This window comes from Phoca vitulina, unplaced genomic scaffold, assembly GCF_004348235.1.
Source record: "Phoca vitulina isolate PV1807 unplaced genomic scaffold, GSC_HSeal_1.0 scaffold70, whole genome shotgun sequence".
Classification (NCBI taxonomy): domain Eukaryota; kingdom Metazoa; phylum Chordata; class Mammalia; order Carnivora; family Phocidae; genus Phoca; species Phoca vitulina.
In genome coordinates this window covers 2,441,560-2,456,253 of record NW_022589773.1, presented here as the reverse complement: position 1 = coordinate 2,456,253, position 14,694 = coordinate 2,441,560, and the positions used below count along the sequence as shown (strand labels likewise).

Here is a 14,694-nt window from a genome sequence, read left to right as displayed (position 1 = left end):
GCCACAGGGCATTAGAAGCAGTGACATAATGAGATCAAGCATTTTAGAAAGACCACACCAGCACAGTATGGCAGATGCGTAGAGAGGGGGCAAGACTGGGGGCAAGCCCGCCAAGTAGGAAGGGGTTGCAGCATTGTAGGCAAAAAAAAAAATGAGGATATTTTTGTCCCCATCGGGGACAGTTTTCTCAACAGGTACTGTCCACCTGTACTTTTCAGGAATTACATTGACGAATCCACATGTTCACCTCTGCTCAGAACACCTGCCCCTGGATGCGTGTTCTGACCACGTTTCAGCTCCCCCGGGACACAGAGTCTGACACTGAGAGCACGGACGTGAAAGCCACACCCCACCTTGCCGCCCGGGGCTCCTTCCTGTTATGCCAGGCTCCTGGACGCTGTGCCTCTCTGGCTGTGTTAAGCTTATCAAGCCAGGTTAGTAGGAAAGGTCATGGACGACCCCCGGGCTCTGCAACCCAACATTTCTTCACAATCCGTTAAAGGGGCTTTGCAGCCAGGTGCCTGCCTGCCTGAGTGTGTGTGTGTGTGTGTGTGCTGGGGGCAGTGGGGAGGAGGATAAGAAACACCACCAGAACCAGAGGTAGGAGAAAGAAGAGTGACAAAGGAAAAAAGCCCAACTCAGGAGCGCAAGGGCAGTCCAGGAGCAAAATCTTCCATCACACTCAGACTGGGCTGGTAGCCACAGAGCTCCCCCGTGAACCTGGGGGCAGACTACAAAGGGGTCGTGGTTTGGGCTGCGCTGGCCAGAGAACGCAGAGGCCAACACGCCGCGCTCCCTCCGGCCCAGCCCTGCCCAGCCCTGTTCACGCACTGCACGGATGAGTGCACCCGGGGAAGCGAGCGACAGTCAGAGAATTCGGGTGCAGGTCCCTCTGCCACCTCGCAGGAAGGGACGCTGGGGCACACGAAACAGAGGCAACTTTGGTAACAAGAACTGGAGTTTAGAAGAGCCTACCTTTTGAGAGTGCACTATGTTTCAGAGGCTGAAAACCAAAATTCGACTATCTTTTGATTTAAATTATACTCTTGTAAAATTGTCCAAAAACGCCTCATTGATTGTGTTGTTGATGTTGAGAAACGATCACAGACGACAGACACGATGGGTCTCTGGGTAGCCAGGCTGGCTAATGGCGTCAAAGGACTAACACTTCTTCTCTCAGTTTCTCATCAAGAGAAATCCAGAATGATTAAAACAAAATTAAAAGTCTGGGTGGGGATGTAATGCACAGCATGGTGACTACAGTTAATAATACTGGGTTGCATATTTGAAAGTTACTAAGAGAATAGAATAGATCTTACACTTTCTCATCTCAAAAAAAATATTTGTGACCATGTGTGCTGATAGATGTTGAGTAGACTCATGGTGCTGATCATTTCTCAGGACATACAGTGTCAAGTCATTATGTTGTACACCTGAAATTAATGTCGTCTGTCCATTATACCTCATCAGAAAAAGAAAAAAAAAGTCTAGGTGGTTTCAGGAAGTAAATCCTAAATTATTAGGGAAATTTTACAGTTCCAGATAATTAAGTCTGAAAGGACCACACCTTGGGGAGTTTTATATACACGTTTCTATCTCCATAGACACATCACATACACACAAATAGAGTCCTGGTGTGTGTGTGTGTGTGTGTGTGTGTGTGTCTGTGTGTCCCAAGGATTGTTGGGATATGAACCTTATAGGAAAGCGTGGGGTATGGAATAGCAATAGGTCCTCATTTGCAATAGAAAAGAGACTCTAGATGGTGTGTGATTGTTACCATTTTTATTCTATACGAGAAGATGCCATATACTCAAGGGCACACAAATCATTTATCTCTTGATAGTCTAACGCGTGCTGCAGGGGGAGATGGTGACGGGTGTCAGGGGAATGACATGGGGAGAAGCCCCAGTCCACCTCCTTCCCACCGCCACACTGCTTAACATGTGAACATTTATTTGAATCTTTACACTTCTCCTAAAATTGCTTGTGCTCTCGAGGCCAAATTTGGGTGAGTGGGGCTGAGCAAACAGAGCCCTAAGCGAGATATTGGCTAAGGTTCTATCCCAAATTACGCTCCGTTTGACTGGAGAGCCCTGCACAAGCCAGTCAACCTGACAATCCCTCCGAGGCTGTCAAGCCCTTCCCCCTGGCTTCAGAGTGAGGTTGTGCACGGAAACAAGCAGATGTCTGCACGGAGTCTTCCAGGTCCCCAGAGAGAAGCCCTGCTTGAATCCAGAGCTATGTCCCAGTGCAGGCCATGCACAACATACAAAATGGTAGCAGAATGAATTCTAGATGTGAGCCAACAATCTTTAAGCTTGCTCAATGGCTCAGTCATTGAGCTCAGCCATCGATCCTGGGCAAAGAGAAGTCAGGGGCAAAAAAGAAGGTGGGAAAGAATAAGTATGCTCTGGCCGCTGGTCTTTCATAGGCGCTAAGACAGGCTTTGTACAAAGGGCTGTGGGGCCCTCCACTTACATAACCACCCCTGACTGTGGCAAAGATACCATCCCACCTTGCTGCCAACTCATTAAGGTTTTCTCTGCAGCCTGACTTCTGTGTATGAATTGCTTAGAGAAGAGGAGGCTTGAAATTTAAAAAAACAAAACAAAACAAAACAAAAACACCATAATCTAACAAAAAAAAAAAAATGTATTTCCTCCAACGTGAAGAGAAGGCCATTGCTTTGGGATCAGTAGCTCATGCACTTTTGAATTGCTCTGTCTCTAGTAGAAACAGCTTGGTGTAGATTTGATCTAGTTCTAAGCTTGTTCACATCTCTGACACATCCAAAATGGTGGGCTGGGGTTGGGTTCAGCCCAAGGGTGCAGAACAAAAGGGAGGCACCCTAAAGTAAAGGCCATGGAACCTCCTTTGAATGTTAGGAGAAAGAGCTTCTAGACCCACGTTGTCTTTAACGTAACATGGCCTTAGAAGACTTTGTGCAGTGGGGGCTAGAGCAGAGCATTTCTGAGACCCTTCTCCTTCTGTGGTACCAATTCTAGGTGACCCTGCGTGTGACCTTGAACTCAGCAGCCCAGCAGGAACATGCCACCAATTTGGGGGAATTCAGAGCAGACACTGAACACACGCACATCTGACGTTGTCACCAAAGGCCCTCAGGCTCTCACAGCACCCTTTACTTCCTAACTGATGTATAAACCACGTTATCTCCATAACTGAAAGTTCGTGGAACTTCAGAGCCAGGAGAAACTTGTCTGAGCACTGAATCCAAAGCCCTTGGTTTACATCTGACAAGCTCAGGCGCAGATAATAAGGGGCTGCTTCAAGAGCAGGTCACTCCTGACTCCAGCTCTCTGTGACATCTGGGTTTTTGTTTTGCTTTTTTTATTTTTTAAACAGGTATACTCAGTACCTATGCATTACTTTCCTTCCCAGCTCACAAGCACTCACGCCTTCATCGCCCAGATCAATATTTACTGACTTCCCTGTCCCTTGGACAGCCCAGAGACCAAAGTGGTAAGAAGGCACCCTGATTATGTGAGATCTTTGCCTTCTTTAATGGAGATCGATCAGCAATCAAATGTAGAGTGAAAATGATCAGGCCACTGCAGGGCTCAGACCTCTGCCACCTGGGGGGTGGGATTTGCGTGTTAAACTAGCTAGACCAAGTAGATTATGAAAATGGTCAATCAGCTATTAACCCAAGGTTCCGTTTCTTCCTCACCCTTTCTCTCTCTCACACACACCAAATGAGTAAAAAAAAAAAAAAAAAAAGCGCCTGTCGAAATAATCTCTCCCCAAAATCATCCAGTTGATTTACAAACATCAAGAGGCACCAGAACTTGGCATTGCACTACAAGGGCCAGCAGGTTCAAGGCCACATTCTACCCTATGGTTTTTGAAGCTACGAGAAGCTCTCTAGAGACTTGGTAAGCTAGTCTGAGGGCTAACGTCAATGTGTGGTATTCGGTACTGGTTTAATAGTGGTTTTTTCGCTAACAGCTAAGATGAGCAATGAGTTAACACTGAGGGCCCTTGCTTAGTACCAAAGGCCAAACAAAAACAGAAGCAGAAACAGAAAAACAAAAAAAGGAAAAGAGAAAAGAAAGAAAGAAATTCCCCTTCCACAACTAAACAAGAACTCTAGGTTTTATACTCTGACGACCCAGATATAGTCAAAGAGATCATACAGAATGTTCCTGGGGAGAAAGAGACCTCAATTCGTAGCTGTCCGGCCAACTTTTCAGCTTAGAAAACGTCTTTACAAGGAAATATTGAAACAGATACAAACAGAGGTTTATGGGATAGAAACAGTGAAAGATTTTAAACAGAACTAAACTCAGCTCTGGGGAACTGTGACCACATTATCTCAACTTCCCATTACTTGCTTGTAATAACACATAACCCAGGCCCTTCCCCTAACTCTAGTGCTCTGAATTCCCATAAGGAAATATCACTTTTCGGAGAAGAAGAAAAAAACTCAAACACATTTTCCTGTACAGTCAATGAGAGGTAATGGGAGGGAGAGGGGAAGAAAGTCGGGTCAGAAGGGTCGAGGGGTTTTTTGTTTTACCCAATGTAATAAAAACCTCCTTAATGCAGAGATTGAAGATGTAAAACCAAGGAGGCTTCAAATGGTTGTACTGAGCTGAATTCCGTAAATACCTCCACTGCGAAGACAGCGTGTTTTCAACCCCAGCTTGCAAGTTGTGTTAATGATGCAAATTAGACTGCCTTATTTATTAACAAGTCCAGTGTGGCTTATGTAACCACACTCAAAACTTACTCTGTGCATCTTAAATGCATGTAAAGCACAATCCAAAGTTCTAGACCCAGTGTAGGGCCTGAGAAGTAAACATCAGAGTAATAAAAACGGATGCCTCTCACCAAATCCTTCCGAATGCCAGGATATTTGTTTTTAGTACAATTAATTGCAGTGGAAAAGCTTACTAAGGTGAGGGGGCCAAAATCAATGTATTAATGACATCACATTACAGTCACTTAAACCAAGCCAACAGTTTATTGCACGTAGAGGCTCTGGCGGCAGAAGCTGCAAATTCTATTTATGTTGTACTAAGAGGAAAAATATTACACTTCTCTCCAAATATGCCCCCCCAAATCAGAAACTACCACCCAAGAAATTCAGGAAAAAAAGGCCATCATTGATCTCTATCAAATAAGAGCGATATAAAAGTGAATGCCCCCTTTCACCACCATGTAAATACACTTAACACTTCATGCTACTAAATGATACGCTTAAAGATGGTTAAGATGGTAAATTTTATGTTAGGTGTTTTTGACCACAATAAAAAAGAAACGTGTGATCTATTTTAACCACGCCTTTTACCACTTGAGTGAGACAGGACTTGTCCTTTGCAGTACATTTTGGCACCTGATACTACAGAGATTCAATAGCCAGTTACATAACTCCAACAACAGGCTTGACTCTTGAATCCCACTTATATGTGACAATGGTATCATTTTTAAATTTAATTTAGCATGGCTTTGGTGTAACTACGTCAGAGTAACAGAAGCTGACGCTAAGCAGCGGTGTGATGTTGGGCAGGTGTGATGCATCTCTATAGACAGACAGAGAAGAGAGATGTAGGTAAATAGATCATGTTGGTGGGTAAAGAGTATGAGACAGATTACGATGACAGAATTTTTGATAAAACAGGCTCAAACGATGACTCTAAAAATGAAATGTCAACTTGGCTTAAAATATGCGCATAGAAGCAAAAAATAAAACTCTCTCTCTTAATGAGTCTATGCACATAGTTTTAGAATGTTCTACCATGGGCTCTCTCTGAACCCAAAAAGCACCACGGTGTACTTTTCCCCAAATATATAGATATTAAGTGATGTACCATTTTTAAATGATAGAGTAAACTGTTGCTTCAGCAAATGCCAATTATAGTTTATTTACTTCCATTTTTCCTATTGAAAAAAATAGAAACATGAAATTTCAGCTAAGCACCATTACACTGGAACTTTCAACCAGGTTATTTTAGGAATACCATTGGGTCTCATAACAAAGTTAAAAAAAAAATTGTAATTTAGTTCCAACTGTAGCTGGTATCCATTGGCCAAGAATGTAAAAGCTGTTCAAACAAATATTAATATGTAAGAAAAAGAGCCAGATGGTGTTATATATGGATGACAGGGAAACAAGCTCATCCACTGATGTCATTTTGATATCAAAACAACAGAATTCAAAATAATTATATGAAGTGCTTCCCAAACAAGGATTTTGGTACATTTTACAGGACACCAGGGCACAAACAGGCTGGGCTCAAACAAAGCTGAGGGGCAGAGCTGAGCACAGACTTTTTCTCAGAACTCACATCTACCAGCCCCATCAGAATCACTAAGGAACGTAATTCCCCATCCCAAACACTAACCCTACACACCACACCTCCCCACGCTCTCAATCTCGGTGGATTTTCAAATCAAAAGAAAAAAAAATAACAGAAGAAATGAGGAGTGCCGCTGACAACAAACACTTGGGTAAAAATAAAAAAGCATCAGTTTTTTAAAGTCTGGAGATAGGAACCTGCCATCAGATATTACAGAAACCACAGCAATTGTGAGAACTGATATAAGAAAGCTCAGCTCCAATCTATTGATTTCATCAATACCAGGCAGCTAAGACCACTAAGGTTTAAAACAGTGTTTTTTTTACACTTAAAGAGAGTTTTATTTTCCTTTTCCCCCATTAGGGCCTAAAAATATTACAGTGGAAAAAAAAATGTTACAGTGAAAATGATTGGCTCGATCCCCTTTCCTCCCTCATTATAGATGCATCATCTAATACAGAATTTCAAAACCACCACCAACAAAACAAGACGTCTGACTGTATAAAGGCACTCTCCCTGGTCTCAAAATAGTCCAAAAGGCTCTGAATTCCATATGGCTTCCTCCATCTGACTACTGACCTCCCATCTCATGAAAAAGACACAGATCCTGATAGAAGGCCACAGACACTTTGACCAGGCCAGCCAGGGCCAGCACAGTTGGGGCCCTACCCACCCTTCCTCCGAAGCTGGATCCTTGCAAAACAAAAACAAAAACAAAAACAAAACCCACCCAGATCCCAGCCTCCTGGATCCAGCCTGACAGTTGGCTCCTCCCAGCACATCTCAGCTCTGCTAGGCCTGCACATTCCCCTCTATGCTACTGCCATTTCCTTCTGCCCGAGCCTTAGACCATGAGCATCACCAGCAGAATAAACAACAGAGGCTAGGAAGGTCTCTTACTTACATTAAAAACAGGTTATCTCAGTCAACTACGTTGGCAGAAACAGGGTGTGCGTTTTCTGGGGAGGAAAAAAAGCATGCGCACTCGCCAACCGGAAGGCCACAGTCCAAGCCCTACTTTCAGGGCTGCCTATCTGAGCACCGAACACCATAAGGAAAACCGGGAGAAACTTTGCCTGACAATCCTCTGCATGGATGAATAAAATCTCGTGCCAGTGAAATGTAGGCAATGACCAAGTCCCTTGGGGGGCGGGGGGAGACACCTCTAGGAGAGGTGACAGGGAATACTGGGGATGGCACTGGTGAGTTCCTACTTGGTAATGTATTTGTCACAAGCCGTCAGAACGGGAGGACAGAAATACACAACTCTGCTTCTCCCTCAGAGCAAGACAAGCTCAGACATTTCCAGGGACACAGGGGTCCGTCCCATGCTAAACGGCAGCATTCTACACCCTGCTTTATCATCCAACCTAGTCCTGGGATAGTATTCAATCAGCAATTGAGATTTATAGTCCAAATGGTCTCAAAATTATATCTCTGGGAAGTCAAGTCCAAATTAAATCAGACCAGGCTTTTAGGCTTCCGACAAGCACATTTTCTCTTTCAAGAGAGCACATTTCAACACTCAGAACTTCTCCTCTTACAGACCATTTTCCAGGCCAGCTCTGGATGCCGTCTCCTAACAAAAATCTGATCTATAAAATGAAAAGGGAAACCGGCGAACTCCAAACCTCAGCGAATGATGTTTAAGGGGGCGACTCTAACCTCCTTCAACAGATTTCCAAAAGTTCATTATTTTAACCTCCTTTCTAGTAAATATTACTGGAACTTCTAACCCAACATACACTTAGCACCTTAGGAAAGAAAAATGTCCAAAACTAAGTTATTGCATAAGGAAAGCCTAAAGCACACCCAGCCGGGCTTGGAAATACAGAGTGTATGCGGAATCCCTCCCCGCAAAGAACATATGTATTTATGTTACTGACACATACAGTATACTTAAAACTTATGTCCAGCTGTCCACCTCTCCCCCACGTTAGCAGCCCCAAGCCAGAGAAACGGGTAACTGACAGATGGCCCAGCCCTGCATCTCCCATGTATGTCGTCGGACTTCTCCCCAGACCTGAGACAACATTCATGCCCCGGACAGACACGCCTGGCCAGCCCCAGCCCGAGGGGCGAGGAGAGAAGGAAGGAGGAAGAGCACCAGGAACTCACATTTCGGTGATGTTCTCAGGGTCTGCACTGTTAGGCTCCAACCTCGGAAACGCCACGATGCCCGGAGAAGGGTCGCTGCACCAGATCCGAGAGGCGCTGCATTTGCAGGACGTGGGACAGGCGAGAGCGGCCCTCCAGAAGCCCACAACCAGCCAGCAGAAGCCCCAGAGCCGCGCCATGGCGGGTCCATGCCACCTCGTCCAGGACGACATCCCTAGCCGCCAGTGCCAGCCCGAGTCGGACTGAGTACGTGTCCGCGCGCTGCACCGGCCGGCCTCCCCTGCCCCTGCTTGGGCGGCCTGTGCCGCGCTCGCCGCTCCCTCGCCCCGGTGCCTGTCGCGGGCGCGCAGAGCCGAGCGTGTCCGGGGCTGAGCGTGTCCTGGCGGGCGGCACCGTTCACAGTGGCCGGGGCATCTCGGGCCGCCTCACAGGGGGCGCTACCGCCGCTCGGAGCTCCGCCGCGGCCGCCGCTGCATGGCCCGGCGCGCCGAGCACCGGCCCGCGGCGCTGCCGGCACTCCCCGGGACGCAGGCTCCTTGCTAGACGCGCACTGGGATCCGGGACGCACCTCGGGGCTGAGGACAAACAGACACGCGTGAGACTGAGCGCAGGACCCCATACAGCGCGCTCGCGGCACCCCCACCCCGACCCCAGCCAGGCGACTGTGGATGGATGCGTGCCCAGCTCCGGCCCCAGAAATAAACTTGCCCCTCGATGGCACTGACGCCGCCGAGGCCGCCGATGTGCCCCCCTCTCTCTGAGGTCGAGGGAGGGGAGACAGGGCAAGGGTCCCCGAGACAGGATTCCATGGCACAGGCCGGGCGAAGGACCCTTTAAAGGGGGAAGCGGAGACTGCCGGCGGCGGAGATGGCTCCGCGACGGGGGCCCCCAATGATGCTGCAGAATCCGCCACGGCCGCTGGGCGCAGGGGGCGCGGGCAGGTGGCGCGGCGCGTCCCACCTGGGGAGCCGCCACGGCCGTCCCGGGGGGTGGGGGGGACAGCGAGGGCCGAGACGCCGGAGGGCACTGTCCGCGCTGCTCACCCGGGCTCCGGCGCCTACCGCCCGCCCGCGGCGCCTGGGTGCAGGCTCCTCCTGCCGCCGGGCACTGAGCGCGGAGAGCGCGAGCGAAGGAGCGAGCGAGGCTCCTGCTCCAACCCAATTCCGGGAGCCGCCGCCGCCGCCGCCGCCGCCTCTGCTACTGCTGGCGAAGTGACGTGAGGGCTGACGCAGAGCAGGGGCAGAAACTCCAGAAAATTAGTCTGAAATCCAAAAACACACACGCTCATGCACACACAAACCCATAACACCCTCCAGACAAAAGCAACAGGGAGGGGAGGGGAATCTGGGGGCGAGCGGGGAGGAGGGAGGCATCGGTGCCACTGGCCAGGAGCAGACAGCAGCAGCATGTGGGAGTTCATACACGCGCACACACGCACACATCCTGGCTGGGTAGACGCGCGCGCCTGTGTGTGTGTGTGTGTGTGTGCGTGTGTGTGTGCGCGCGCGCGTATGTGCGCTGAGATCCAGGTACCTCCGAGATGGACCGTTCCACCGTTCGACGCCTCTCAGTCCCTACTTCACACCGCGGTCTCTTCTATCATCGCAGTAGAGGCTGTCTCCTTTTTTGAAATGGAAACCGGGCTCGGTTCAGCTCTGAAAAATGCGCTGATTCTTATTATAGGAATCCTCCCTCCCCTCTCCCTCCCCGCTGCGTTCTCCTTTTCCCATCCTGCCTAAAAGGGAGGGCGAGCTAGCCTAAAAATAAATAAATATTGTAAACACCAAAACGTGTTCAGCATTGGTAACCAAGGATAACCGCCCCCATTCCGGGCCAGCTATTTGGGGATCCGTGGTTTGGGAGGGTCTCCTTTGGGTGCTTTTGCAGAGGGAGGGGAGTCTCCAAATGCAACTCTAGCTCTCTAAGTGGGTCTTTTTCCTGCCGTGTTCCGGCATCACACGCCCGGGAAATAGAGACATGTGAGGGGAAGGGAGCGCGCCTGACGCGTATTGGGTTCCCGAAATGCGCGGCCGCAACCCCGGCCTGTCCGATGTGTGGCGCCGCGTCATTTTCTGTCATCCTTCAGCCTGGCAGGGTTCGGCCGTTCCCAGATTGTCGCTTCACTCCCCGCGATGCCCACCCCCGCCCCCGCGGGGCACCCCGAGCCCTTGCTCCCCTGCCGTACCTTGCGCGATTTCGTGTGTGCGCGGGTGTGCGCGAACGCGTGCCCTGCGCCCGCGCTGCCCAGAGCACGACAAGCATCCAGCTACCGACAAGCCCGGCGCGGGCAGAGCCTCGGGGTCTCACTAGGGACAAACGAGGCGATCCTGGAGGCTCGGGTGACAAACCGTAACTGCTCTGCGGGCGCAGTTAAATGATGGCTGCGGGGCATCCGCAAGCCTTGTCTGAGAATCCGTCTTCCCCATTTGCGGCTCCGAGAGTCTGTTTTTCCGCAGTCATTTAAAAGGGAACTGGGAAAATGCACCGCAGTGCCTGACACTTCCGAGGGCTCTGGTGCCCCCGCGCGGGGAGAGAGCGCCCCGCACGCTCCGGAGCACCAACCCTCCGCCGCGGCCGTGGCGGGCACTGCGCGGGGGGCGCGCTCTGGCGCCAGATGCGCAACCAGCGGCGCCCCACGCGTGCGCGCCCCTGCCCCGCCGGCACGCCGCTCGCCCGGCCTCGCGGAGCTCCTGACCCGGCAAAAGGCGGGCAGCGCTCAGCTCCAGAAAGGGCGACAGGATGGGCTCTCGTCCAAAAGATAAGAATGGTCACCGATCTGCTCGCAGAGGCTGAGGGTGTGAAGGATCCAGAAACCCGAACGTCAAGGTGAATGCTTGCATCTTGGGGATGCCTTAAATATTACAAGGGAACAGAAAAGCATCTTGCGGGGGGGGGGGGGGCTTTTGTACAGACCCGGGGCGCTGAGTGTAACCGCAGGAAACCCACGCGCAGCGCCCTAAAATCTTGCTGCAGGGCCGGAAGACAAGGCCAGCAGGTCTGCCTCTTTCCACCGTCACTCAGCTGACATGCATCGTGTGCTGAAGTTCATTTCTCAGCTCGGCCCCCAACCCCTGCTGGGTGAGGACCTGCTAAGGAAGGGAAGCCAAGGGCAAAACTGTCTTGGTCCAAGACACACAGTAACACTCGCCCGCCTGTCTTGCCAGTGCCCTTAATGGAGCTGCCCCTGCGGAACACCTGGGGGAGGGTGTGTACCTAATGACCCACCTCTCTCTCACACCCCCACCCTCATCCCATTTTTTCTCAGAAATGGCCCATTTGCACCCTAGTGGCTGCAGAGTGTCAGTACAGCAGCTAAAGAATCGAAGGTTTCAGAGTGGTTTGCAGACCAGATTCTAATTACGTTGGAATAATTTTAGAAGTTGTATTATAACATATACATACTACTATTATATTTACATTTTAAACATACCCCACTATCTCCCACTTGAAATTAGAACTGGCTGCCCCACTTCTAACCACACTTCCCCTGCTCTGTTTCTTCCATAGTACCTACCATTGTTTAACAGATCGTTTACCTATTTACTAGGTTTATATAGTTTATTGTATTTCTCCAAGCGGAATGTAAACTCCATGAAGGCAGGGATCTTTATTTTGTTCATCGATATATCTGAAGGACATAGTGGGTATTAAAATGTGTGTGTGTGTGTGTGTGTGTAATGAATAAATGAAATAAGCTAAAGTTGCGATTCCTCAAATAGGCCCTCTTCACTCTCACTTTCTTAACCTATAACCCTGCAAGTGTGTCTGAATGATTGGCCCTGGAGAGTCTCCCTCCAATCATCAGAATCTCAATTTTCTCGGTGCTATCCCCGCTGTTAGCACTTTGGGGAGTCTGACTTTCTACCTCTTCTAATAGCCAGGTATGTTCTAGCCTGGGCCAGGGAGGGATCTCCCCCCCCACCCCCATCCATGCTAGTAACTCAACATCATGCACAATACCTGGAAACATCAGGCAATCAATAACTATTTCTCAACTGATAGAATTACGGATCTATCTCAATTTTAAGAACCACCAGATCTTTCACAGCCATTATTTCAGGGATCCTCAGACCATGACTTCGTAGGAGATGATGAATATTTTTGAGATGGACAGCCACTTTGGAAACAAAGAACCATTTCTTAAAAAGTGAGGCGTAGTCCTACCATATGATCCAGCCATTCCATTTTTTTTTTTTTGTATTTGTGAGAGAGAAATAAAAGCCTATGTCCATACAAAGACTCTTATGTGAGTGTTCATAGCAGCTTTGTTTGTGGAGGCCCCCAAACTGGAAACAACCCAAATATGTATCACCAGGTGAACTGGTGAGCAAGCTGTGGCATACCCACACCATGAGAGGCTACTCAGCAATGAAGAATCTCAAAATAATTATGCTGGGTCGAAGAAGCCAGACTAAAAGGAGTGCCTACTGTACGATCCCATTGTCATAAGACTGCAGGAAATGTGAACTATCATGACAGAAAGCATATCAGTAACTGCAGGTGAGCGGAGCAGAGAGAGTGGAAGGACCCACAGGGATCAGCGACACAGGCGCCCAGGAAGCTTTGAGGATGATGAATGTATTCATTATCTCGATTATGGTGATGATTTCCATATTATCAAGTTGTGTGTCTAAATATGTTTAATTTATTACATGTCATTCAACCAAGCTATTTTATTTATGTTTTGAGAGAGAGAGAGTGTGTGTGTGTGTGTGCACCAGCAGGGGGAGGGGCAGAGGGAGACTCTTAAGCAGGCTCCACGCCCAGCACGGAGCTTGAGGCTGGGTTTGATCCCAGGGCCCTGAGATCATGACCTGAGCTGAAATCAAGAACCAGACGCTTCACCCACTGAGCACCCAGGCACCACTCAATAAAGCTATCTTAAAAAGCAAGAAACAAACACTGTCCTAGATCCTCCAATCATCAGCTTCTTGTTCTCATTGGAGTGCTAGTAGAACCTCCAATTTTAGGAAGCTATTATAAAGTTCAGAGGTTTTGTAAATAAGATCAGAATCTGTAATGTTCTAATAGTAGAGGGACCTACTATGTAATACCTTTTACATTCTGGAAAAAGACTGGGGACACCATCATTTGTAAGATGGGAGAGATAGTGGCCCACACCTAAAAATAGCTTGAATGTGCACTAATAGGAGAACGACTCAATAAATTATACTTCCATTCTTTATACTATTCTACACTTAATTAAAATGAGTTAAACTATAAACAGTAACCTGGAGACGTGTCTATAGTCCATATTAAGTGAATAATGGAAGTTGCATGGCAATATTGAGTCTGAGTCTACAGAGAAAGCCACTGTTTGTGAATGTGTTTGCTGGGGTGTGCATACAGAGAAAGGAAGTCAGAGAAACATTTATACCAAATGCATCAGTAACCTAGAGGGACCGGAGTTGTTTGGAGGAAGAGGACAGACCAGAAAACTTGTAAGATGTTTCTTTGGCACTAATAACCTCCTTACCCACAATGTGTCTTATTTTATCACCCTTTCCTCTTTTGATTGATCTTTCCCTCTGATCCAGAGTTATCCTGTTCCTAGAGTCCCTCCCTTTTGTGGAGAACAACTGAATCTAAAAGCATGTTTGCAATCTATACATAATGTTCACCACTGCATGTGTCACTTCCTCAAGAGTATCTGTATGTTAGTAGGAAAACACTGGAGACATAACCCAAAGGGGTTTCGGGTGCCGTGCCACCCACAAATGGGGGAGTATTTGAGGACTGAAGACCCTCAACACAGGCCACAATGGAACCAGAGGCTGCTTTACGATTAGCCCTACACTTGCTCCCTCTCACTCAATCACCTCTTTTGTTGTTCAGAAAGTTTCCAGCTGCTTCCTATCCCACACCCTCCAGCTCTGAGTTAGGGTCTCACTTTTCCCCAAGTCTGCCCACATAGTCTGAGAACCACATGCTGCCCATCCCTCTGAACCCTCACCCCACTTCCTGTCCTTCCTGAGTCCCAACCTTCCACTTAGTCACACATTTAGCACACACTAAATCAACACAGACTTATGGAGCTTTTACAAACAGCTGAAAGGAAGAGCATACAGAGAAAATTCGACAGAGCCTCAGGAAATTGGAATCACATATACCTAGGTGTCCCTGAAATCTAAGTTTTAATTATTGATCTGATTAGATCTCATGGTAAACTCCAGATTGTTTTCCTAGTCTAGGTCAAGAGTCTTATATCAATAGTCATACAAGGGAGTTAGTTCGCTTATTTCTCAATAAAAAG

The 14,694-nt window shown here is 48.3% G+C and overlaps 1 protein-coding gene and 1 long non-coding RNA gene across 6 annotated transcripts in view; one reads left to right on the top strand and one right to left on the bottom strand.

Moving 5' to 3' along the window:
- The window catches only part of NTRK2 (neurotrophic receptor tyrosine kinase 2), a 321,711-nt gene extending 312,695 nt beyond the window's left edge, over positions 1–9,016 (bottom strand). For 4 of the 5 annotated variants that reach the window (XM_032392947.1, XM_032392949.1, XM_032392950.1 and 1 more), the window contains exon 1: positions 8,442–8,811. In XM_032392947.1, coding sequence (XP_032248838.1) covers positions 8,442–8,653 — 212 coding nt within the window. In that variant the 5' untranslated portion in view covers positions 8,654–8,811. Of the gene's footprint in view, positions 1–8,441 lie in introns of all 5 variants that reach the window. The other variant, XM_032392948.1, reaches the window with a different exon arrangement.
- A 2,067-nt stretch (positions 9,017–11,083) lies between these two features.
- LOC116624777 overlaps positions 11,084–14,694 on the top strand; it is a 35,361-nt gene continuing 31,750 nt past the window's right edge. Inside the window, exon 1 of the long non-coding RNA XR_004297949.1 lies at positions 11,084–11,267. This is a non-coding gene — a long non-coding RNA (uncharacterized LOC116624777). The remainder of the gene's footprint in view (positions 11,268–14,694) is intronic.